Source organism: Spermophilus citellus, assembly GCF_964194105.1.
Source record: "Spermophilus citellus genome assembly, chromosome: 11".
In the NCBI taxonomy this organism is placed as follows: Eukaryota; Metazoa; Chordata; class Mammalia; order Rodentia; family Sciuridae; genus Spermophilus; species Spermophilus citellus.
Genome location: NC_138192.1, coordinates 115805640 through 115832542, shown reverse-complemented (window position 1 = coordinate 115832542; position 26903 = coordinate 115805640). Strand labels below are relative to the sequence as shown.

Sequence of the window (26903 nt, the reverse complement as noted above, 5' to 3'; positions counted from 1 at the left end):
AGATGTTGATACGCAAAATTATTCTCAACACACTAATACTTTAGGGTCATATTCCAGAGGTTATCTAGATTCAAAAGTATCATATAACAGAAAAATGGCAGAATTTTCTTGTTTAACTGAAATAACTGTTCTCTCTCTCTACAGAAAACATTCACTACCATTTCAAAGTCCTACAAAATGGACCACATTCCTTCTTGGTGCATGGTTAAGAGGGCCAAAACACCCAGGGCTATGGGCTTGTCTGTCTCTGATTTATATCTGCTCAATATCTCTGTTCTCTACAAAGATGTTTCCAATAAAAGTCAAAGGAAGTCATCTATTGTGGGTTTTTTCATTTATGTGATAAGAGACAAAAAAGTAATAGGTTTACTCATCTGCCACACATTATATGTGAAGGATGGTTAAAGGAATCTCAACTGATTTGCTGAACCCATCATTCAGGATGTTACCTCAATTTAATTCTTCTCACTATCTCAATGCCTCATATGAATTTTGCTTATTGAAAAGATGTACATTTTGCAGCTGTCAGCAATGAAATCATTTTTGAATGTTAAGAACAGATTCATATACTCAATTACAATGGTATCTTTACAAAACAAAATTAAAAGACAACAATAAAAATCAAGCATTTAAATCAAATAAGTATAAGGTCAGGCCACTCATTATTATTAAGAGAATAAAAAGGAGTAATATTCATCAGCAAATAAAACTCTAGGCAAGTAGTCCAGTCTGCTACCAATTAAATCCACATGTAAATTACAATTAGTTTTAAGCTAGAAACTTAAAAGGAACATTTGCCTGATAAGAAAAGGAGTCTAAGGTTTTAATACAGGCAACTAAAACAGAAAGAGATCACAAACAGGCTTCCCTATGTCCCTTTAGGGATATAAATTGGCCATTGTGGGTAGAGGCTATGGAGTTTATCAGTCAGGTCCAATGAGAAGAGCAGCAATTGCTCTACACATTTAACATGGGAAATTTGATGAAGGCAATTGTTATTCTGTGATGAAGAGCTGTAAAGCCAAACGAGGATGCTGTAACCCTGAGATCAACAACAGCAAGAGGACTGAGCACCCTATGAATGTGGGCAAAAGAGAAGAGGGTACATAACTACAGCCCAGGGACCTGTCTTACAGTAGGCAAAGTCATGGAAGACCAGAGATACTGCCCAACACAGAAAGAGTGCAGATACCCAGGCTTCTTTCTCCACCCCTCTCTCCCCCACAATCACCCACTAGGAATCTCCCATTGACTGAAATCAGCAGGGAGCCTTTAGACTTGAGAGCCTGAGAAAGAGAGCCTGCAGGGGCAGGGCCATCCCACCCATCCTTCCCCCAGATTGGGATACATAAAGGAAGGGTGAGGAGTAGATCTAAGGGACACCTGAAACAGGGTGTTATTAGGAACTCACAAAAGGAAACTCTTTTAATGAACTGGATATTTCTAAGAGACAGAATTAACTAGGCATAATTTAATTTAAATATTAAGGGAAGATAAAACTTATAGGGCTATTTTTCCAGTGAGGTGGGAAAAAATGAAATTCAATTCAGTTATTTAAAAGGTTCACAAGCATATTTTAAAACTTTTTCCAGTCATTTAAATTTTTCAAAGTTGTATTTCTGCAAAAACAGAATTATGTATAAAATATAATTGAGGGCTGGGGATGTGGCTCAAGCGGTAGCACGCTCGCCTGGCATGCATGCGGCCCAGGTTCGATCCTCAGCACCACATACCAACAAAGATGTTGTGTCCACCGAGAACTAAAAAATAAATATTAAAAATTCTCTCTCTCTCTCTCTCTCTCTCTCTCTCACTCTCTCTTTAAAAAAAAAAAAAATATATATATATATAATTGAAACATCTTTAGAGCTGCATACATTTCTCTTTCTTTCAAGTTTGACATGGTAAAACACAGCAAATGGTTGCCATATAACCATGTGGACCATGACAATAAATAAGAGGCACTGCAGATAACTGAGCATCTCCATGGTACTCACATCCTCTCACAGAGATCAAATGCATTTCTGAATATTTAAGTACAAAAAGAAGGCATCCTAAATATTTTTCCTCTAAATGACAAAAGATATACTAACTTAATTATCCTTCTGCTGTCTTCCAAGAGTTCAAATCTAAGTCTCCAGGAAGAGTATGCCTTGGATGGCACTGCTCCTTGCTCTGGTATTCCTGTTTTTAGTTCTTGCAATCTTTAATGAAATATTCTTATTGGAGAAAAAGGTATCACTGGATGGAAACAAAGGAAACTGAGAACTATGCAAAAAAGCATAAGCTTTACAAGCCTGACAATGACCTTCAAAAGCTGTCTTCTCCTAAAGCATATGGACTGTGAAGTAGACAGCTCTGCCCTGTTCTTTGCCTTTCTTGTCCTGCCCCCTCTCAGAAAATGTTCTGGTAGACATTTTGCCCCACAGTCCCTTGCCTAGCAGAAGTGCCCTGCCTTCCTCCTAAGAATAGGAAAGGTCAGTAGATATGACACAGAGAATACCAGAGTCATAATATTATGCATGATCAGTGGCATAGGAAATTGAACTAAGGTATATAAAGTGCTGACCACCTCAATTGTACAGACGCAGCCCTGGGTTTTTATTATTATTATTATTATTTTTCTTTCCAATAACTAAAAAACTCAATTAAAATCTCACCATTTAAGCTCCACAAGTTCTGTCACAGCCCATTTTTTCATGCTTAACGATTTTCTCATTAAATGCAGTAATTTCTTACAAATTGCACTAATAAAACTAAGTCCTGCTGGGTGTTTTCCCCCCCTTTTAAATGCTGCCTTTTCATTGATGTGTTAAATTAAAACCCCAGGCACAAAGAGCAGAGTAAATGCAAAGTCTTTATTGTCAGAAGCCACTCCTGCAGACTCTGAGGTCTCTCTTGTTTTATTTTTGTTTTCTGTTTTTGAACTGTGAGTCCTACTTTGTAGCCACAGGAAGAATAAAGTTCTCTTGGCCTTAGCTTACTTAACAGTTGTGAGAGCTAAGGAGAAACTAGAAAAAGGACATCCAGTTAGCCCACTGGCTACAGGTCACTTTATGTAAGAGAACATATGACATACCATTTTTATTCTGGGTGAAAACTATTTCTCATCTTAAATAGTTTGGGCAGAAGATTAGATCTGTTCTCAGGTCAGGTGGCAAATTTTAAGTTTCACTGCCAAACAGGTGGATTGCATGATATTCTAGAGTAATTTTTTATTAAAAACATGAAGTTTAAACAAAGACCCACTGAATATGTCTCACATCAATTAATATTTACAGGAAATATAGTGGTTAAATACAGGACAAAGAACATCCATTCTCTAGTGTAACAAATTTTCTCTAATTTCAGAAAGAATAAAGTACAAAATCAATACAAGCTAATTAATATAAGAAAGAAACTAAAGGAAGACATTAAATGGGGAAGTTGTTTCTTTGGCTCATTTATGGAATATATATGCCATGTTTATGCATACTCCTGAAAGATTGTGTTGGGGGTAGGGGAGGGGACAAGGGGTAAAGAGGGCAGGGAAAGGGTTCCCATAATTTTCCAAGGTCCTGGAATTGTAAAACTTGGGAAAGCTTACTAAAGTAAAAACTAATACGGAAGAGTGAAGAACTTTACCAATCTCAACTTGATTTGGCTTCACACCTGAATAGATGTCATCAAAGTAATGCAGAAAGTAAGCAGAAGGAACCAAGCAGCCATAGTAACAGCATAGGCAAGTGGAAATAGTCTGGAATAGGAGACCAATCTAGCAATGGGCTTCAATTAAAATTTGGTAATTGAATGGAACTGAAATTCTTGTATCAGTTGAAGAGATACAGTGAATGATGAGTCAGACTCCTCACAAAGGAGAGAAACAGGCAGCCACTGGCTGAATGTGTTTTTGTTGGATGCTAGAGGGGAAGGCAGTATTTAATAATGCATTAAGAAGTTGAGTCATTTAATTACCAGAAATTTTGGAACCACCATATTCTACATGGTTAATTCTTCTAAAAACTGATACCCTGTGTTTATATGCTACCTGTACTTAAAGAGTCCTTGTTTCCACATTTTAATAGTTTCTCTCTATTCTTTTATGGTTTTATTTTTTAAAAAGTTATAATACTAAAGTTCAAAACAGAAATGCTAGGTCTTTACTTCTTTAGTGGGGCTGACTCAAAAATGAATCCAGGGCTGGGGATGTGGCTCAAGCGGTAGCGCGCTCGCCTGACATGCGTGCGGCCCGGGTTTGATCCTCAGCACCACATACAAACAAAGATGTTGTGTCCGCCAAAAACTAAAAAAAAAAAAAATAAATATTAAAATTCTCTCTCTCTCTCTCTCTCTCTCTCTCTCTCTCTCTCTCCTGTCTCTCTCTCTCTCTCTTAAAAAAAAAATGAATCCAAAGAACCACAGAAGTAATTCTGCTGTAATTTAAAAATTCAAATTCTTGTTACTTCCAAGCACTGCTTTGTTAAAGTTAATAATGAAAACAAAGTATTACTAGTGTGCAACAGAGACCATAAAAACAGTTGGAGGTCATTTTGTCTCCCTGACAATGGACCAGCAACAGTATCTATGCCCAGTTATTGGTACCCAAAGATATACTGGTTTTCAAATCATAGGCATCTCTTCAGAGTGGAGTCTGCCAGTGAGTGAGAGATAAAAATGACATTTTTTAATGTGAAGAGAATACCATGAGCAACCATATAGAGGGAGGAAAGCCAGTACCATGGGGCATTAACAGGAATACAGTTTAGTTTGAACACAGGCTTCACAGAGGAGACTTATACAAGAATGAGCTAGGAGTGGCAAGATGGGACCAGACTGGGGAAAACCTTAAAGGGATTTCAAAGACAAGGGCAGTGATTAAGAAGGACTGACCCACAATCAAATGTATATGCTAAGAATCTAGCATATACAATGGTGAAATAAGGAAAGCTTAAATTAGCATAGTGATTATTAGGATGGGAGGGATGAGACAGATCCAAGATAACTGATTTAGAAATGATTAGCAAATATAAGAGATTTAAAATGGATACAAGATGGTCAGAAAAGTTCACCAAAAGTAATTTCAAGGGGCAAAACAGAAAAAGCAACAAAACAAAACCCCATTTTGGGGGAATGTCCCATTTAGCATACTGAGCAACAGGGTCATTACTTAGCATGTTGCCTCATTTGAATGTTTTCTGGGCCCTCTCTTGTCCAGCCCTTTATTGCCAAGGTTATGCCAACCTCCTATTGCATGAATATATCCTCAAACTTGTCACTCATCTTCATCTATACTCATATACTCTGCCTTCCTTCCTACACACTGTGCAGCTAAGTCACCCCTGACACCTGTGCCCTAGATCCCATACCTCTCGCATATTGAAGGATCTCGTCCAATCCCATGCCTTTAGAGACCATCAACATTATGACTTCTCCCAGAAGTACTTACGTCCAGATTTTTATAACCAACCTAATATGTCTTTCCCTTTTTGGTTAGTGGCCATTCCTTCCAGTTGCTCAGACTAAATACTAGGGAGTCATCCTTGATCCCTTTCTTTCTTCTACACCCTACATTTACATGATAGCAAAACTGTCAACTGTATTTTCAAAACATATCAAGAATTTGACCTCTCACCGTAGAAGAACCTCCCTCATTGGGGTATTATTAATACAGTAGTAGCCTTCTAACTCATCTGCCTATTTCCAACTTGCCCTTTCTCAATGCAGCATAATACACACACACAAAAACAAGTCAGTCAAATCATCCTCCACTCAGAACACTTCAATGGTTTCCCATTTCACTCACAGTACAAGCTGAAGGTCTAGGAGGCTCTGTGTGGTATGTGCACAGCACTTCTCTAATCTTACCTCCTACTTGTTTCCTGCAGACACTGACTGGCCTCTCTGATGGGGAGCCAAGCACATCCTGCTTAGGGGAACATGTTACTCTCCCTGTTCTCCCCACAGAGATTCACTGTGCTTACCCCCACCTTCCTCAACTCTCTGTTCAAATGATGCCTCAACAGTGAGGCCTTTCCTTATTCTCTTACATGAAATCACAAGCCCATCTCACTCCAGTATTCTCTGCCCCACCATCCTATTTGAGTTTTTCTCTATAGGGATGACAAGGGTTGAATAGTATTCTCCCCAAATTCTTGTCCTTTCTGGAAACTCAGAATATGATTTTATTTGAAGTAGGGTCCTTGTAGATGTAATCAAGTTAAGATAAAATCATTAGGGTGGGTCTTAACTTAATAAGACTGTCCTCTTTATAAAGAAGTAGGAAACTTGGGACACAGACATGTGGGGAGAACTCCACATTAAGATCCAGAGAGTTTGGAATACTGCTATCTACAGGCCAAGGAATGCCAAAGATTGCTCACTGTTGTCAAAGCCACAAGACAGTCACTGAACATCTCTTTCAGAGTCATCAGAAGGAACCGACGTGATGAACATTGTTTGGGGACTTCTGGTCTCAAGAACTGTGACAGAATAAACCTGTGTTGTTTTAAACCACTCAGCTTGTGTTACTGTTACATTTAACACATACCAGTATTTTCTTATTTATTTACTGTGTATGTCTTGCCATGACTGACTCATAGAAGGCTTTCAATAAATATTTGCTGAATGGATGAACAAACAGTCTAGGCCTCACAGGCTCGCTTCTCTAAAAGCCTATGGAAACATGTCTCTCGTTGTTCCTTCAATTTAAACATATTTACTGCTATCACTTAGGGTAGTGGACTGTCTAGAACTTTTTTCCTCCAATTCTCCCTTAATTTTAGAGATAGAAATGGTTACAATAAAGGTCTGTGGAAAGAGGAGAAACAAAAAGAGCAATAGGCTATGTAACAGACTATATGCAGATGTGTGGAAATGAACATGTCAACATGATTATGAGCCTGCACACATCTTAGTTTGTTGTCGCTGCTTAGTAAGTATGACAGCCTCATCTCATCTTCTTGTAAGTCCTTTTTCTTCTCTTAGATAAAGCTGCTAGATCCCACTGAGCTTGAGGGTTCCTCCTAAAAGTACTGCCTATGACTGTTACTTACTGCCCCATTTATTATACCCTAAAAAACCAAACCATCTTGATCACAATGTAGAGCATTAATAAGCATTAAGAGGGTTATTCCCATGAAGACAGTGAGAAAGCAATATAGAAAATGTGGGAATGAGTAATTTTAAAGGGAGGAGGACAATGCAGAAGGACATGTCCACTTTTTTACTTCATATATTTACTATACTACTCCTGCATTTTCCCCCCAATGAGTATGTATTTATTTTTTAACTAGGGAAAGCCTAAGGAGCAATTAAATCATCTTAAAACACATGCTGGGTATTGTGGTACATGCCTATAATCCCAGTGGCTTAGAAGTTATTACAAGTTCAAAGCCTTAGCAATTTAGTGAGGGCCTAAGTGTAAGGGTCCGGCGAACGTCGGAGGAAGAGACCACCAAGAGACCGACTCATGCAACAGCAAAAGGGGGTTTATTGAGGATCCAATCCAGCACGCTGGAGCTCCAGGCTCACTCAAGATGGGAGAGCAGCCAAGAGCCCCGAGCAGGGGTTGAGCAGTGCTTAAGTACACTTTTTTAGGGAGGGCAGGGACTTTACATACATCAGAGTCTCCTTTAACAAATCACCATACACCGCGGGAAAATCAAACAATTCTCAAACATGATTAGTACATTCATTGGTGGGAACAGGTCAGGTGGGGATAATAGGTCAGTCCTAAGGAGGGGGGTACATTCAAACTGATTGGTTTGGGCCCTGAGGTGCCTATGTGCCAAGCTGCACAGGGTCCAGGTTGTTAAACAACTAAGTGGGCAGTACCAGGCATTGTCTTAACTGCCTCAGGAATTTCAGGTTCTGTGTGCAGTTCAGAAACTTTACAATACCTAGTCCTTTACATTTTAACTCAGGCTTTGCAGCTTAGAAGAGCTTTACCCTTTCATAAGCAATGTAGCAAGACACTGTCTCAAAGAGACAAAATCTTCTTAAAACATGTAAAGATACTGTCATAGAAATAATTTTCTATTTCCATTTGAGTTATAAATGGAAAGACATTTTTCATGGGCTGGCATTTACTGATGGTGACACAGAATACTTCTATGTCATTGATTCTTTTATTTCTTTTTTGTCTTATTCTTTCTGTGCTATATACTTCATTCTTTGTTTATTACTCATATACTTAAAGAAAAGTGGTTAAAAGAACCTTAGAAAACACTATATTCCATCTATTGCCCTCTTTTGAACCAGATGTACTACAAGCAAATCTTATCTTTGGTCTGTGAATTCTACCCTCCTTATAATCTCATACTTTTAAAAGTTCAATGAATAAGTCTCATTGACTTTGACAGTCAATCTTAGAGTAATAAGAAATAGGACTATGTTACAATTACAGAGGAGCAAGAACTTCCAGAATGCTTTTGCATTATAGGTTGGCTACAGGTAGCATCACATATTTCAACAACCTAAAAGGATTTTGAAAATTTTCACATAAAGAAATAATATCTGAAAAGACAGATATATTTAACTTGATTTAAGCATTACACGTGTACCAAAATATCAGATGAGATCCCATTGTAATGGTTAATTTGAACTGTCAACTTGATTTTAAAATAAATTTAAAAGTTTATTAGAAGAAAAAAGAAATGGGGCAAATTATGGGATAATTCAATCTGAAGTTACTCCATAGGTATTTTTTTCTTGGCATAGGACACAAATAATGAATTGAACAAAATAAACAAGTTGTGAAAAATGGCACAAAGAACCAAATGAAAGGAAGGAATAAACAATCTATAAATTTTCTAAATCTGTAAACATTGGTCTAAGACTTGATATACTAAAATACTTACTGTCACTTAAATTGCCTTTAATTTCTCACAACTAATGAACTTTGGGCTTTAACAAATTGCTGAAATCTGTTATTTATTTATTTTTTTTTGTATCGAGTAAGCTTACCATTTACAAATATGAAAGAATTCTTCCCACAAAGCAGAAGATTCTAAAAAACAAACATGAACTTGTGATACCTGTAGCTAAGTTTATTTTTCTTAAAACTTCAATACCAGAAGACTTTTATTTAAAATACCTTCTAGTATCTGAACTGACAATGTTTATCTTTTTGGTACCCTGAAGAAATTCATTTGGGTCTCTTGACCCATGCTAGGTGGATAGCTTTCAATACTCAAAACTGGAATTTATGCCTGGAATACAGGGTTGATTTAAAAATTGCAAATCAATTAACATAACATACTATATTAACAGAATAAAAACCATGTGATCATCTCAACAGATGCAGAAAATGCATCTGACAAAACAACTAATTAGAATCAAACTGCCAACCAACTAGGAATGGATTGAAATTTCCTCAAACTGACAAAAGAAATCTAGGAAAGAACTAATATCATACTGATGGTAAAAGACAAAATATTCCCCATAAGATCAAGAGCAAGCCAAGAATGTTCACTCTTATTGTTTCTATTCGACACTGAATTGGACAAATAATAATCAAACAAGATATTCAAGGCATGCAAGGCATGCAAGTCAGAAATGAAGAAGTAAAACTATTTTTACTTGGAGACAATATGATCATGTATGTAAAAAACACATCTCTCAGTAGTGTGTAAAAAACTAATAAACTAATAAACAACTTTAATAAGGTTGCAGGACAGAAGATCAATCAACAACCCAAGCCAGGCACAGTGGTACACACCTACAATCCCAGTTACATGGGACTCTGAAACAAGAGGGTCACAAGTTCGAGGCTAGCCTGGGCCACTTAATGAGAGAACCTGTCTCAAAAAAAAAAAAAAAGGGCTGGGGATATACCTCAGTGGCATCCCTGGGTTCAATCCCCAATATATTAAAAAAAGGAATTATATTTCTATATTCTAATAACAAAAAATCCAAAACAAACAAAATACTTGGCAATAAATTTAACAGAAGTGTGTGGCTCATACAGTAAAAACTAGCACATACCCATTATTCCCTGTCTCAAAATAAAAACCAAAAAGGACTGGGAACATATTCAGTGTTAGAGCATCCCTGGCTTCAACCCCCAGTATTGCCAAACAAACAAACAAAACACATAAATAAATACCATTTAAATAAACGGAGAAACATTCCATGTTCATGAATCAGAAACTCAACATTGATGTCAATCCTCTCCCTTAATTATTCTATATATTTAATGCAATACCTAGCAAAATATCAGCAGGCTTTTTTCTGTAAATTAAATCTGACCCTAAAATTTACATGGAAATACAAAAGACCAAAACAGCCGAAACTAACTATAAAAGAGAACAAAGTTGGAAGATTTTAAAACTTGGGATAGTCAAAATAATCAAAATAGTGTACTAATGAAAGATATGTAAATCAATGTAACAGAACTGAAGAATACAGAAATAAAATGCTTAAATTTACAGTCAATTGATTCAAAAAAAATTGCCAAGGCAATTCAATGGAACATTCAATTAACCACAGGTAAAATAACGAACACAGACCCTTACCTTTTAACTGTTCACAAAAATTAACTAAAACTAGATCTAAATAAAGGAACTAAAACTTTTGGAAGTAAACCCAGGAGAAAAATCTTCATGATTTGGCTCAGGCAAAAATTTCTAACATAAGACACCAACACAACATTCCACGAAAGGGGAAAAAAAAGATAAACTGCACTTAATAAAAATTGAGACCATCACATTCAAAACACGCTATTTAAAAAGAGAGAGAGAAGAGAGAGAAGCTACAGACTGGCAGAAAATATTTGCAAACCATATATCTGAAAGGGACTTGTATCCAAAATAGATACAGAACTCTCTACATCTCTTCCTTTCAAAAAAATGATCAAAAGACTTGAATCCAGAGGCTTGGCTCAGAGGTAGAGTGCTTATCTCACAGGTGTGGGGCACTATGTTAGATCCTTAGCACCACAAAACAAAACAAACAAACAAAAAATAAACCGAAGGTATTGTGTCCAACTACAACTAAAAATACATATATAAAAAACAATTTGAATCTATATTTCACCTATAAGGATGTGACTGGCTAATAAGTACATAAAAATGACCAATATTTTTAGTTTTCAAAAAACTGTAAATTAAAATCACAATGATATACCAAAATATAGCCACTTTTAGTTAGTTTCAGCTAGTCATAACTGAAAAGACTTGATTTTACTAGCATTATCAAACTGATGAAGAAACATATTTGGGACCCTCATATGTTGCTGGTGGGGATGAAAATAAAAAACTTTTGAAGTTTGACTAGTTTAGAAAAGTTAAACATAAACTTCCCATATGGCCCAGCAATTCCACACCTACCCAGTGAAAACAGAAACACACAAAAACCCTTACATGTAAATGTTCACAGAACCACTATTTGTAAAATACTCCAAAATGTAAACAATTCAAATGGCCATCGACTGGTAAATGAATAAATAAAATATGCCACATTCATACAGCAAAATATAATTCTGACATAAAAAGAAAATGGTAGAAGCAAAAATTGACTATCAACAGACTGGGAATGTTTTGGGGGTAAAGAAAACATTCTTTAATTGGATTGTGGTGGTGTCTCTACAACAACTATAAATTTACAAAAGATCACCAACATTTCTTACAAGTACACTACATAATAGAAAATTTTACTTCAATAAAGTTGTAAAAAAACTGGTAATAAGTACAATTTATCTATGAGATTTGTGGAGATATGCCATAGATACTAGACGTTTCTATTACAGAATAATTATAAAAGCTTGGACAGCAAATTTTACTCTTAATGTGCAAGAAAATACTAGAGGATTCAAGGGTAAAGAAATTATAAAAAAGATTAAAAGACAGTTCTTATTCAAAAAATGCTTCTAAGACAGAGAGAGAGAGAGAGAGAGAGAGAGAGAGAGAGAGAGAGAGAGAACAATTTTTTCTTCTATTTCCAAAGACACCTAGGCTAACAATATTCTTAATCCCTGCTGAAACTGCATTCTTTATCCGAATGAAACTCTTTTCCTTCTCTTCTGGCCAGAGAAGCAAGCATGGCTGCTGCTGCTGCTGCTTCTTTTTTTAAAGTTTTATGCAGATATGCATGGACCTATAAGACGGGACTAACTGTACCAAATTACACTTGCCACTTCTTTCTGCATCAGCATATTTTTGGCCTTGGGCTTGCAATTTGAAAGGACAGGGCCCAAACACTTTTATTACATTTAAGTGAGACTCCAAGCTGTTTCCAGGATCCTCTTAACACATTTCAGCTGATTGGTGCCTATTTTAACAAAAGCCTAACATCCTTTCCAAAAATCTTAATTGGTTAAGAGCTTCTGCTGCTTGCCATAAGCAGTCACTTTAAGTCATTGATTAAAGCAGTTTGCACATCAGCACAATCTGAAATCAGTTTCCTTTTTCAACCAGCTGGGCTTAAGAAGCAATCTTGAAGACAGCCCAATTCAAGGAAAACCAAGTGCACTGCCCTGCATGATAATGATCTACCATGCAAGGAAGAATCACAGAATTTATAGGAGATAGAAAAAAAAAAAACCAAAGTAAGTACTTCAACTGCTTTCTGCCTTACAAATAATATTCACGCGCAGTGACTGCAAAGGTCAACTCCAACAGCAAGCTGTATGGAATATCCATTTCTTCTGAGCACCCGTGAACTCTGCATCTCAAGAGAGCTGCCTGTGAACAAGGGCTACACTGATGGCAGGGGTCAATACAAGCCAATGGCTCAGTAAGTAAAATGCCAGCTTGCATGGATCTGGGCTCTGATGCAGAAAATGTGTTCTTAAGAGCCATGTTTTCAGCCAGAGGGAAAGATAACTTTTCAATTTGTAACATAAAAGAAGAAAAATTAGTCAGCAAGTTTAAGGGAAGTTACTTTACTACATAGCTGGACTTCAGTCACCCACATGGAAGATGACTAAGACCCTAAGGACCACTGATGTGTCTTTACCATGTCAAATACTAACACACCCTCTCAGCAGATATCCTCTCGGATTCTAAACAGACTGATTTTTATTTTATTTATTTTTATCAAGACAGCTTGTCTTGATAAAAGGCATAAAATAATCCTGGATCATTAAGTTCTGGGATTTAACAATTTAAAATGAGTCAAAAAGGAAGCCAGTGAAGAACAAATGAAAATATATGAAGTACAGACTAAACCTCTTTCATGACTAGATGCATTGGTACTCTTTGGGGAAAGAACTAAGTATTCCAAACTGTTATTAAAAACAAAACAAAACAACAACAACAAAAACACTTTCATAAGTTAAAGATGTTTAAAATTTTAAAATTTTAGTCACCACTGTATTTAGTATCTTTCTTTTAAGATATTCAAGTTATTTGACAGAACTAATTTTTGCTTTTAACTGACTAGATCTGTGCATATAGACAGAGGCCACATTTTTAATCTTTGTGTAGACAGAGCTATGAAAAATTACATAATTCACACCCAAGATTACATAAATCAGGGTCAATTACAAAAATAAAACACACACACACACACACACACACACACAGAGGAAATTTTTCCTAGAGAACAATGATCAAGGATCCCATTTAGGGCTTGACTCAGCAGAAAATTGCATACTCCACGTGAATAAACTGTTGTGCAAATAGGATAGTGTCGCTACATCGTTTAAAACAAAGATCTATTTGGTTTTATTTACTTATTTATTTGTATATGACAGTGGAATGCATTACAATTCTTATTATATAGAGAAAGCACAAATTTTCCTATCTCTGGTTGTATACATAGTATATTCACACACATTCGTGCCTTCATACCTGTACTTTGGATAATAATGATCACATATTCCACCATCATTAATAACTCCATGTCCCCTCATTTCCCCTTCAAACCCTCTGCCCTATCTAGAGTTCGTCTATTCCTCCCATGCTCCCTCTCCCTATCCCACTATGAATCAGCCTCCTTATATCAAAGAAAACATTTAGCATTTGGTTTTTGGGGATTAGCTAACTTCACTTAACATCATCTTCTCTAACTCCATCCATTTACCTGCAAATGCCATGATTTTATTCTCTTTTATTGCTGAGTAATATTCCATTGTGTATATATGCTACATTTTTTAATCCATTCATCTATTGAAAGACATCTAGGTTGGTTCCACAGTTTAGCTATTGTGAATTGTGCTGCTATAAATACTGATGTGGCTGTGTCCCTGTAGTATGCTGTTTTTAAGTCCTTTGGGTATAGACCAAGGAGAGGGATAGCTGGGTCAAATGGTGGTTCCATTCCCCAATTTTCCAAGAAATCTCCATATTTGGTTTTAATATAATATCATCACAATTGTACCCCATTTTTACTTCTGCTGGAAAACTTTGGAAAAGTGAATTTTAAGAAATATCTTTTAAAGTTAAAATAATGTTTGTGATGATGAAAATAAGAAAAGGTGAAAAAGTAAGGCAAAAAGACTCAGGGATAAGATATGATCCAAAATGAATGGAAAGAAAAACTAGAGAAATTAGGTGCCTCAGCAGCCATAAAAGAAATGGATACAATCTTCTAATCAAAGGAACAGGTACACACTGTACACAGATCCAATGTTAAGTGGCAGCTGTTTGGGAATCTGTAGCATTTCTACTTAGAATGTATTCCCAGGTTTTTGATTTTTTGTTTTTAAACAAGTCATACTCTTGTGAATTCAATTTAGTGGAATGGAGTTCTACTACCCTGTCACTATGCAGAAGCCTAATATAGACCCTATAATCTAAATGGCAAAAACAAGGGACATGAAAGAGAATCATCTCATTATAAAATTAGTTACATCCCATCCTATTAGCTGTCTCCATATATCCATCTTTTCTGACAGGCTCTGAGAGCCTGTTTCTGTCACACAAGGAACATTCTAGCTATTTTCATAATTGTCCCACACTCAATGGAATTTATAAATTCAGACATATTTCAATCACGCAGGAACTGCATGAAAGATTGAAGCAATGTGGCTTTGCTTTCTCCAATTTGCTATCTTTTGACCATTTTAGCACTCTTCCTAAGTAGAGTAGGGAAGGGGCAAACAGTTGGAAATCCATAGTGTTCCTCCTCAACAGCTTTACTGATGAGCTGGGTGGGGGAGCATATTCAAACAAGTGGACAGACTACACCAGAGGAGGCTCTGAGAAGTCTATATAAACCATGACCATGGATAACAGACCATAGACGAAGGTATAATGCACTTATGAATAGCGTGCATAGGGAAACAACCCTACATTCACAACTGATAGATGACTGTACTTAGAGCCATGGTCTCTATTGAAACTATGGTGGCAGAATGACAGGGCACATAGGAGAAAAGAAGGAAAGGCACAAGCAGAAGAAGGGTACCTAACAGAGCTTTCAAGACAGCTCACAGAAACACCAGTGGCCAGGAAGAACACATCTCCTGGGATTTAGTGTGAATTATCTCCTCTCCACCAGTAAGGTTAGAACAAGAAACATTCACATTGAAAACCAGAAGATACGAAAATGTATAGCTTCCCACTGTAGACTGCTGATATTGGAAAACGGTATCACCATACTCTTGGTGTGACTATTCTATAATTAGGCCTGACAGAAGATATTTCCAATGAAATGGCCTAGTTCTACCACTGGGTAAAACAATCTTACCAACTACCTACTGTTGAGCATACTTTTGGCAACTAAATCAAAAGGCAGACTGGAGAAAAGGAAAGGGCTTCCCTTCCCCTTCCTAGACAGAGGCCTCTCACAGGGATAAAGGACATCACTACCTTAAAGGCTGCTTAACATTTCTAGGGAGTGCTCTTTGGTGGGAAAGGGAAGTGGGTCTTGGCTCATAAAGGGCCTTACTAAAGAGATGCCCAAGCAGAAGAACAAGCAATGAGGAGACAAAATTTCCGGAGCTGGAAGCAAGAGAGGGAAGGATAAAAGAGAAGCCTAGTGCGAACCACAGAGCAGAACTAGTGGCTAATAAGCAGGTAGTCCTATTTTCTGACAGCTCGGAGGGAAGTCTGGTTTTGTGATGTCATTGGAAAGCTCTGATTCACCAAGCCCTCGAATGAGGTACAGAGGGATATCCACTGTTACAACACTAGCAATGTGCTAGGACTCAAAAGTCAAATTCAACATGAAAGGGCAGTCTACTCATAAAAAGTTCTATCCATAGGCACAAGGTTTCAGATACATGACCTTATCATGATTTGTTTAAAAGCATAGAAAAAGAAGTTGTTAGGAAATGTTAGGAAATGTGGCTAAGCAGAGAAATCCAGTATGTTAAAGAGACATGTGTTTGAATCCCGGTGTGGTTTGGGAAAAGTCTATTTCTGTCATTCTTAGTGTTTCCATTGTTAAAATGGAGATAATACTACCTATGTAACCTATAGGCCGTCTAGTCCACTTACCCTTATTATATTTACAAGACTGCTACAAATCCCCAGTTCCCTGGCCTGGGAGAAACCATGTTTTCCTAAGATTGTGTAAAGTTCCAGGAATTTACTCTCTCATGGTATCTTCAAACTCTGATCTCCTGTGTTCTCAGGTGTATTTTCTGCTCTGCCTGAAGTAATTCCAGAAACCATGCTGCCACTTCACCAACAAAGTACACCAACTCAGCATCCCTAGAGTTTTCCTGACACTGGTTATTTGTGAGGACTTGGGGACATGCTGTGGAAGGCTGTGCCCATGTATTAAACTCTCACTTCCTTTGGCTCCTTCTTACCTCTTTGCCTCACTCCTCTTCTTCTGAACCAGCTCCAGGTTTTCTACTTCTGAGTCAGAGGCACTTATCTTTCCTCTAAAGCTCTAGAACTGCCTGGTCACCAAGCCTGGGAACAAAGACCCATTCTCTCCCCTAAGCACCATTCAAAGTATTTTCCCAGTACAAATCATACTCTCCTTTGGAAAATTCTGACACCAGCTATTAAAGCTCTAACATTTTCTCTGCTTCCTCACTTAACTGCAGGATTGCTCCCCAGAGTAAATGAAACAAAGAATATAATATAAAGCTAGCACAATGTCTTGCACATAGTAGACACAAAATAACCAGAGTGCACTATAACCACTTAATGGTGATCACAGCCAGATTTAATCCCTGAAAAGATCATGCATAAAACAACCCGGGAGACCAACTGCTTCCAAAGGGAGGACACCAGACTTGGCAAGGTCCTTGAAATTAAAAGCTAAGAAGCTCTCAATCTTTCTTCAGAAACACAATAATCATGATAGATAACAGGTCCACTGACTTGTCTGCCATATTCTAAATAGTCACAACATGCAAAAAAACAGACTATAACACAGGTTTCACACTATGAAAGTCTATCATGATCACCTCAAATTACATAAGAGGGAAATTCTACTTTCACCAGTCCTCCTGGAAAACTGTCACTTAGATTGTAAATTTCCCTTTTCTGTTTAGATTAAGTTTTATTTTATGTTAAACCCCAAAGCTTTTCTCCTGAATGGCAACTCGTGGCAGGACAAAAGGTCTTTCATCTAAAAACACCAAACATACATAGCCCAATTAAGACTGCAGATGATGATGAAGCTGGTCTTCCTGGGAAATTCTCATGGGCTTGGCCTTTGGTGTTCTTGCCATTAGGACTTGGCCTGGTAGACTGCTTGCTTTCTTTGAGGCCCAACTAGTTATGATTGCCTTTGAGCAACAGCATAGTAGGTCCAGTCATTTTGCCAGATTACTAAACTGCAAGTAGTAAGGTGCCTTAGACCTAAGTTAGGTAGTAGTGTTAACAGGCATTAAAAGATCAGTTTTACCTCTAAAATGTCACCATGCTGGAAGAGAAGTTCTGTGCACATGTGAACATACATATACACCCAAAAGGCAGCTCAAAAAGAGGCCTGACCCTGGGCATCCAAAATGAAGGTAATATACTGTATACAAACACAAACCTGCAGGATTACCGACTGCCAGATGCAACTCTTCAAATGGCATATGAATAGGAACCTGAACACAATCCAGTGAATAAACATTGGTCCCAGACCCTCCATCTGTCTCTGAAGGCTATACTGATATTAGCCCCAGTCTAAATGAAATTCTAGGTTATATCTGATAAGAAAAATGTGAGGATGTGGTCAGTTTGAGAAGAATCAAATCTAGGGGCAGCAGCAAGGTATTTCTAGGACTACAATAATGGGGACTAAACTCAAGACTGAAACAAGAACTGTATCTCTAAAAACAGGAAGAAAGGATCCAAGCTCACAAGACCTCAAAGAACTTCAATGAAGTGAAACTAAAATTCCATGGTCTGGTCCCAAGTTTCCTTAACAAGGAGACCTATAAATTAGTTCTCTTTGGAGACAGAATTGTGCTGTATTTTCCTCCACATGCTCATAATGCTGCCTTAGTGAGCCCCTAATAATGAACAATTGCAAAGACCTGCCAATAAAGACAAAAGCAGCATAAAACATTACAACAAAAAGCAACAGCTATTAATCTAGATCTTAAATCCATTATCTTAATTATGTAGCTTCTCTTGAATGCCAACCTGATGGCAAGGCACTCACCTTCCTCAAAGCTGGCATTCTTCTGTCTCACTAGAGCACGGAAGTTTTCAACAGGATTCACACTTCCAACCTGAAACAGACCCACAGACAATGAACCTACAAGTCTCTTCTCTTTTTGGCAGCATCTCAGGCAACACCAGATGGTTTCATGTAATAATTTTTTTTTTTTTTTGAGAGAGAGAGAGAGAGAATTTTTAATATTTATTTCTTTTTAGTTTTCGGTGGACACAACATCTTTATTTTATTTTTATGTGGTGCTGAGGATTGAACCCAGCGCCCTGCACATGCCAGACAAGCACGCTACTGCTTGAGCCACATCCCCAGCCCAATAAATGTGTTCTTAAAGACAAAGAGGAGGCTTTTTCTATCATTTTCATTCCTAGGGCATTGTTATAAGCTAGCAGATTCAAGTGGTCACACAGCTGCCCAAATCTTTTCACTCATGTTTCTTTATGCAAGTTGACTTGTTTCTAGAGGGTCATCAGAAACAAGCCAAGCTTGAGGGCTTTATGTGGTATAGGTACTGCCTGTACATACTAAAACTTAACCAATAAGGAAAGGGAGGATGCTCTAGTATAAGTTCACAGTATTTGCTCCACTACAATAATATAAGAAATATCAGCTTAATGCTTGATTCACTTAACTGCCCCTTCGGGAGGACTGTTGTTGGTCATTTAGCATTAAAGTTTTGGCAGAACACACAAATATGTCCAAGCTGAACATGTCCTCAAAAAAGTAAAAGCAGATCATGTATAAAGTCTACAGTGCTAGGAGAGAAAGTTTCAAAGATGCAACTCTCTGCCAAAATTAATGATACCTTCTAACTGTATCTTTAATTTGCTGGTCCCAACCTTAATGGTCCACATGGGAGAAAGCAATGGAGTTCCTATTTGCGCTGGGACACTTTAGTACAAAATGTACTACTATCTCCAGTTTGCTTTGGAATAGTACATAGAAAAGCTCTCAAAACAAATAAGTATACTATAAAAGTATACAAATTAAATCTAAATCACTTTTCAGACACCCGATTTTTCTGAGAGCATTTCTGTTTGAGGCAGACATAAAGGCAAGCCATGATGCTGAATATCCCTTTTAGTGTAATTTGCTAGTAAAGGGCAAGTTTTAACATCCATTGAATTAAAATAATGCAACTTTAAAAAAGGTGATATTTTCAAGTTTCAAAAATCTTCTCATTAAATAAAGCTCTCAAGTGTCAAAAAATACTTGGTTTGGGAAAATCCTAAACTTCTGAATCCTGTTTTGAAGTTGGGTATTAGATAAGAAATAGGAAAGTTATACTAACTTAAAATTTTATGTACTTGGAGAGTAAGACTGATAACTTTTACCCCACTTACCCCATTTTGACTAAATGGAAAGTTGCAAAATGAAGGCAACAAGAAAAAAATCTGCATAAAATGTGCTACCACTGAGGTGTTCTACGCCTACATATTATTTGGAGCTCTATATATTATACAATTGTATAGTTAACTCTTTACTTAAAGGAAGAAAGGAAGAAGTATGGAATAGGTCTCTACAGTACACAGAAAAAGAGTGGCATTAACTGACCAATGAAACTTGATGTCATCTGTTCAAGTCCCTACCTTCCTGAAAAGGGTAGAACACTAACAAGGCTCTGCTTACCTTTGTGATATTGACTTCAGCCAGGCCAGAAACACTGAAGTGGGCTTCCCCTTCCTCAGTCTTATATTTTTTAGCAGTGGGACCCTCTTCATGGCTAGAAAAGAAAAGAAAAAAAAATGGTTTACTTTCCCCCTTAAAACAAAACAAAATACAAAAAGCAGAAGCTTTGATATGAAAAGTGTAACTTATTTTCCAAGCATTAAAAACAGCCACAGCATGTAATTCTTCCTCATGAACAGCCCTCCTCCCACTCCCAGCCACAGGGCCCCTGGGAGCCCAACCCGGAGAAGTTCTGGCTTTGATTTACAGTAGTACAAGATCATAATAAGCAGTTGTATCACAAAGTCCTCGGAGAAGTTAAAACTGCAAGTACAGGGGATAGAAACTTACATTTAAAAAAGAAAACCATCTACCCTTCAGACATCATTTGCTAGCGTCTGTCTTGAAACCAAAAGCTAATAGCTTTCCATGTTCACAGAAGAAGATGGGTCCCATAACCCAACTTCTCATCATGTGTGATAACTTTATAAGTTTCTACTTACAACTACCAAAACTTACTAGACAATCTTTAAATACACAAGAGATTTGTAAAGAAGTCCTGAACTTAAAAAAAAAATTGCAAAAAACCCTTTTGATTTGTTCTTTTATAAACCTAATTCTGTTTTGTATGGTGTGATAACCAAGTCCAACAGCATCTGTGTACTAAGGGAAAGATGAGTCCAAGAAAGTACATACATTTTCCCTCAAGTAACATGCTGGTTTTAATAACCTGTTTTAAAATCAAGAGGAGGTCAGGTTAATTGCAAAGAAGAAAATGAAAGCCAAAGACTCTGCCCATTTGCTGCGGAATGTAAAGGTATAAAGAATTTCCTCACAGAGAAATAATCAGGGTAAGGCAGCCACTGAGAAATGGTTGAGCCGATGCAGTGGTGTATGCCTGTAATCCCAGCAGCTCAGGAAGCTAAATCAGGAGGATCACAAGTTCAAAGCTGGCCTCAGCAACTTAGCAAGGCCCTAAGCATCTTACTGAGACCCTGTTTCTAGTTAATATATGAATGGGCTGGGGATGAGGCACAGTGGTTAAGCGCCCATGAGTTTAATCCCTCTACCAAAAAAAAAAAAAAAAAAAAAAGCTTGAGTGACATCAGTTATTAAGAAATTAATAACTATGACCTAGTATTTCCTTTCTTAAAACTTATTTAAACTGACAAATGATTATTATACATGTATAACATGATGTTTTGAAATATGTATACACTGTAGAATGGCCACATCAAGCTAATTAACACACATTACCCACACAGTTATCCATGTTTTCTGTGGTAAGACCAGTTAAAATGTACTCTCAGTGATTTTTCAAGACTAGTATCTAAATGTATTGCTTTTTTTTCTTTTTTGGTGTGGTTCAAGGCCTCAGCCTTCAGACAATGATCTTTACAGAGGTGGCTATCTTAAAAATGAAGCCAAAAAAAAAAAAAAAAAAAAAGAAGTAATGGCAAAATCTGGCTTCCACGACAGTATTTCAGTAACAAATCTCCTTTTACATGTAGGCAACAACAACAAAATCATTACAGCCATATGTATGCGAATTAAAACTTGCATTACTTGACATCTTTTCCATTCACTACTGACCTTTTCCCTCTGAGAAGCAGAGAAGAGGTGACCAGAAAAGGAAACAAAGGCTGTCTTTCAGACCCCTTTTCTTGAAAGTAGAAGGAAAAAAACCAAATACACAAAACCTTTATGGCAAAAATGGAATAAAAATGCACAAACTAAGGAAGAATGAAATTCCATTGGGTGTTGAGTATTTTAGGGAAAAAAAGGTCATTGGACTGGAAAGAAATTCAGTAGCAGAGCACTTGCCTAGAATGTGCAAGGCCAGGTTCAGTCCCAGGCACAACAACAACAATAACAACAAAAAGTCAGAGCCAGTTATGCAACTATTTCAGTTAACCTTTGCCAGTTCTTCCCAGGAGACAGACAGGACTTTTGGAAATCTAAAGACAAAAGACTGGATTGCAGTCTCAGTTTTGTCCCTGACTAGCACTGGGGACTAGCACTTTCTTGAAGGTGTTCATGGTGGTTTATTTTTTGTTTACCTAGAGTTTAATAAGTTACTATATTATCTGAACTTCAGCTGGCTCTTCAAGAAAACACTGGTGAAAAGTACCATTACTATATCAACTAGCCCTTGCAACAATATTCATTAACTTATAAAGTAAAATTTAGAATCCTTGTATCTACAAAGCACTATGCTAAATTCTGTGGAAATATGAGGCTGAATTAAATGGAGGAGTTTTTTAATTCCTCCAAAATAAAACTATAAGGAAGGAAGGGTGAAGAGATATGTATACCAATTTCTCAGTCCCAGGTACATAAAAACAGCTGCAAAATAAGCAAAAAGTAGTGAAACATGGTTAACAGCAGTATTAGAAATTTTTCATACATTGCATTCATGTGAAGTGTGAAAGGAAAACAACTCTCATCCCCAAATTATCTGTGAGAACACTAAGCTCTGGAATGTAGAAATCACCCATACAAAACTACAACATACACACAAATGTCAACAACTGCTGCATTTGGATGATGTGACCAGCGTATTTGTTCTTTCTCCTTTTCTCACTTTCTTTCACAAATATGTATAAGTTTTGTAATTCATTTAGGTAGCCAAACATTTGCTGAATATTGACAATGTGTCAGTCACTAAGCTTATCTCTAAACCCTAGGTATAGAAAAATACCAAATTAAAAAAAATATAAAAACAACGAAAATATTATGAGCAGCGTATCCCCTATAATAGCAAGTAGTTGTACTGGGCTAGAGTGCCAATGTCTTGGCTGGGCACAGAATCACGAGCCACCACACAGCTTTGTAGATTCAAACAGCAATCTTTATTCCCGAACTCACACCGGCCTCCACACTCGCTCTGGGGCAATCCCAGTTCTCCTCCGCCCAATTCACCTATTCCACGAGGCTTTTTTCCAATCTCCTTTGAATCTCACGAGAACTCAACGGGAACAAGCAGCAGGAACACCCGAATCCCGGCAGCAATAATCTTCAACCTCCAACTTCCTTAAAACCCATATTGTCTTAAAACGGGAACGCCCTAAACTTGTCTTAAACCGGGAACCCTTAAACTCAAGGAGCGGGATACTTCCTCAAACCTGATCAGCTCTAAACCCGGATCCGCCCTGGTCCTTGAGCAAGGTCACCTTACATGCAATGTCAACAGCGAAATTCCAAGGCAAGTCCATTTAACATGGGGTATGCTGGCAAGGAAATTTCGTTGCGTCATTTCTACTTGGCAATGGCCCTCAGCACTAGAGCATAGAGCACAAGCTGGGAAGTAGTTAAAGATGAGGCTAGAAAATATATAAATTACAGGCATAAGAAATGTGAGTAGGGGCTAGGAATGTAGCTCAGCGGTAAAGCACCCCTGGATCCAATCCCCCATACAACAGGAGGCAAAAAAAAAAAAAAAAGAAGAAAAGTTCAAGAGTCGTGACATGAAAGAATTTTAAGCAGGAGTGATATGATTGTACATTTGTGTTTAAAACAAACAAACAAACAAAAAACCCTTGGCTTGCAGCCCTAGGTAGCTTCAGGATAGGAGCTTCAGCAAGACTTGTCCCACTCTCCACCTCTGGGAAGGAGAGAGGGGCTGAATTTAGGTTGATCACTACTGGCCACTGACTTAATCATTTATACCTAGTAATAAAAAATCTCCATAAGAACTCAAAAGAATTAAGTTCAGATACCTGAACACAGAAGGTTCCTACAGTGTGGCATGCCCAGAGGGCGTGGAAACTCTGCACTCCTTTACATGCCTTCTCCTGTGCATCCCTTCTTCTGTATCTTTTGTAATATCTTTTACAATAAACTGGTACATGTTGAGAAAAAAAACAAAACACTCAGATAGCAGGATGGCTTGGAAAGAGACTAGACTGGGAAAAGAAAAAGAGACTAGACTGGTTAAGAAGTTATCTTAGTAAAGCAAACTAAAACGAGAAGGCATACATAAAAGTGAAGTTAAGAGCTAACATCATATGCTAAGCACATTTAAATTATCTCAGTTAAACTTTGCAATAACCCCATGAGTTACCTATTATCATTGTCCTTTTATAGATGAGCAAATGAAGGCTCCTCAAAGGGAGGTATTTGTTACTGCCACTTGACAGAGAGCAACTTGCCACTTTCAATTGCTATTAAGCGGAAATGCTTGGGTTTAGATATGAATCTATCTGACTCCAAAATCAATGCCATTAGCCACTATACCAACCTGACGTGAAAGTGGTGGTTTGAGGCAAATTTAATATAGCTTGGTAAACCAATTAGATATGGAAAGGTAAAGAAAGGAATGCCTTGCAGGAAATTAGGTGTCATTCATTCAAATACAGAATAACAGTATGAAGGGAGGTTTGAAAGGGGGCTCTGAAGAAGAAAGATGATGACAATTTCTGGATATACTGAACTTCAGGTAACTACAGATGCTTAAGTTATACAGTGGATAGGATGAAAATCCAGGCTGCAGGGAGGTATTTAGTTTTCAAATTTCTGTAAGTGAAATTTTAAAAAGTCTTGGGACACGTACTGCTAAGGCAAAATGGAATTACAGCTAAGAGTGTAAGCTCTGGAATCAGACTGCCTGCATTTAAATCCTTACTCCAACACTTACCAACTGGAATCTTGAGCAAGTTTCTTATCTTCAATACTCAGTTGCCTCAATATTAAGATAGTGTCAATAAAATAACCTACTTCATAGTGGATCCAAACAGACAATGCAAGTAAAGCACTCAGCTTTTTACCTGTGCTCAATAAATGCTAGTTATTTTCTGAGGATAAAGCTTACTGACAAACACTGTTATTGTGTGCTAGGCATTGTATTGGGTTCCAGATGAACAGCAAACATTATTCAACTAACCCCCATGAAAACTCCATGAGAAAGGTATTCCTTTCTATTTAAATTTAATCTTAAAAATATTTACATATATACATTTTTGTTTTTGTTTGCACTGGGGAAACAAAAGGGGCATTTTATCACTACATTTACTACATTTTCTAGTCTTTCTTATTTTTTATTTTGAGACAGGGTCTTCATAAGTTGCTGAGGTTGACCTTGAACTTGCAATCCTCCTGTCTCAGTCTCCTAAATAGCTGGGACTACAGGAATGAGCCACTATGCTGGCCAGACAGATATTCCTGTTATCCCTATTTTGCCCATGAGGAAAGTGAGGCTTACGGAGGATAAGAAACCTATACATACTATCGCATTGCAGAGCAAGGGGAACTACTCACATTGGCTGACTCTGGAGTCTAACCCTAAACCATTAATCAGGTAAGGATTACTGAGTGCCAGTATAGTGGGAGAAGTCTTTGGGAACTTGAAAAGAACAAAAAACTTTTTAGACTATCTGCACAGGGACAAAAAGAAATTGAGATTACATATGTATTAGTTGCACAAGGAGGATTATACCTTTAGAAGTCCTAATTTTGATATTTTCATTTTGATGAGGTACACCAACATTAAGGGAAGAAATGCTTCTATGCCTTGGGTATATTTAATACACCATATGAGTGGAGTATCAAATGATGCTCTTTCCCCTTTAAAATGAAAAAACTACATCTAACAGTAAGTATTCAATAGATCCGAGATGAACAGTGGACCTTCTCCCATAATGAAAACATTTTCATTGTTTTTTCATTGATAATGATATTATTATTGTTTGGGCTCTGACTATTGCTTTCCCTCCAAATAACCTGAAGTATTTTTTTTTTAAAGAGAGAGAGAGAGAGAAAGAGAGAGAGAGAGAATTTTTAATATTTATTTTTCAGTTTTCGGCGGACACAACATCTTTGTGGTGCTGAGGTTCGAACCCGGGCTGCACGGATGCCAGGCGAGCGCGCTACCGCTTGAGCCACATCCCCAGCCCAACCTGAAGTATTTTAACATCATTTCATAGTTATAAGATCTCTTGAGATAAGGCCATTTTTAGATGGAGAAAATCTCATAAAGGTAAAATTATTTAACCAAAATCAGATCAAGAATGACAAAGACAGGGAAAAAAACTAGTGATTCTCAGCTCAGGACTACAATACTTCCTGATTCAACATTTGCCACTCCCCAATCTGAAGCCCACACTCCTCCTCTGGAAAAGTATACCCTAGATTCAGGGATGGTGATTATATACAAAAATATAGCTCAGTGTTAGCAATATTTCCCCCCTCAAGAAAACTACTCTAAAGCTGACTACAGCCTAATCATAAAAATGAAAAGTGTTAAGAATTTTGCAGAAGGGACTGAATCATTCTCTTGAATACAGGAAGGATGTGATAAATATTTGCCAAATGCATTATTTCTGAATTTCTTAAAAACTAAGACTTCTGAGGAAAAAGAGCAGAGAACAGGTGTGTAAATAGGCCTGTAAGAGTGAGATAATTCCCGGGCCCCAGGCAGGTGACTTGGCTGCATCCCAAACCACTATGGGAGCAAAAAACAAAAAGCTCAGCCTAGCGCACAGCCTCCAGAAGAGTGAGCAAGAGGACTAGGGCTGAAGGTACAATCACAGCAGGGACCAAATCACAGAACAACAGCCTTCTGGGTCTCTGTGGGGCATTTTTTAACCAGCTAATTTACATTCTAATCAGAGGAGGAGGAGAAAATGGCCCATTTCTTTCCCACAACACCAGAACGTAATCAAGATCATGAACTGGAGCTTTAATGCACAGAGAGAGAATAGCCTGTGATTGCAGTGAGACAGAGCACGGTGTCATGGGAAGAAAAG

The 26903-nt window shown here is 37.5% G+C and overlaps 1 protein-coding gene across 3 annotated transcripts in view; it reads right to left on the bottom strand.

Annotated features, from left to right (window-relative positions):
• XRCC5 (X-ray repair cross complementing 5) overlaps window positions 1-26903 on the bottom strand; it is a gene marked incomplete at its 3' end in the record, with an annotated part of 84537 nt that overhangs the window by 19303 nt on the left and 38331 nt on the right. For all 3 annotated transcript variants that reach the window (XM_081261319.1, XM_081261318.1, XM_081261320.1), the window contains 2 exons: window positions 20122-20215; window positions 18481-18550 (listed from right to left, as the gene is read on the bottom strand). In XM_081261319.1, coding sequence (XP_081117445.1) covers window positions 18481-18550; window positions 20122-20215 — 164 coding nt within the window. The remainder of the gene's footprint in view (window positions 1-18480; window positions 18551-20121; window positions 20216-26903) is intronic.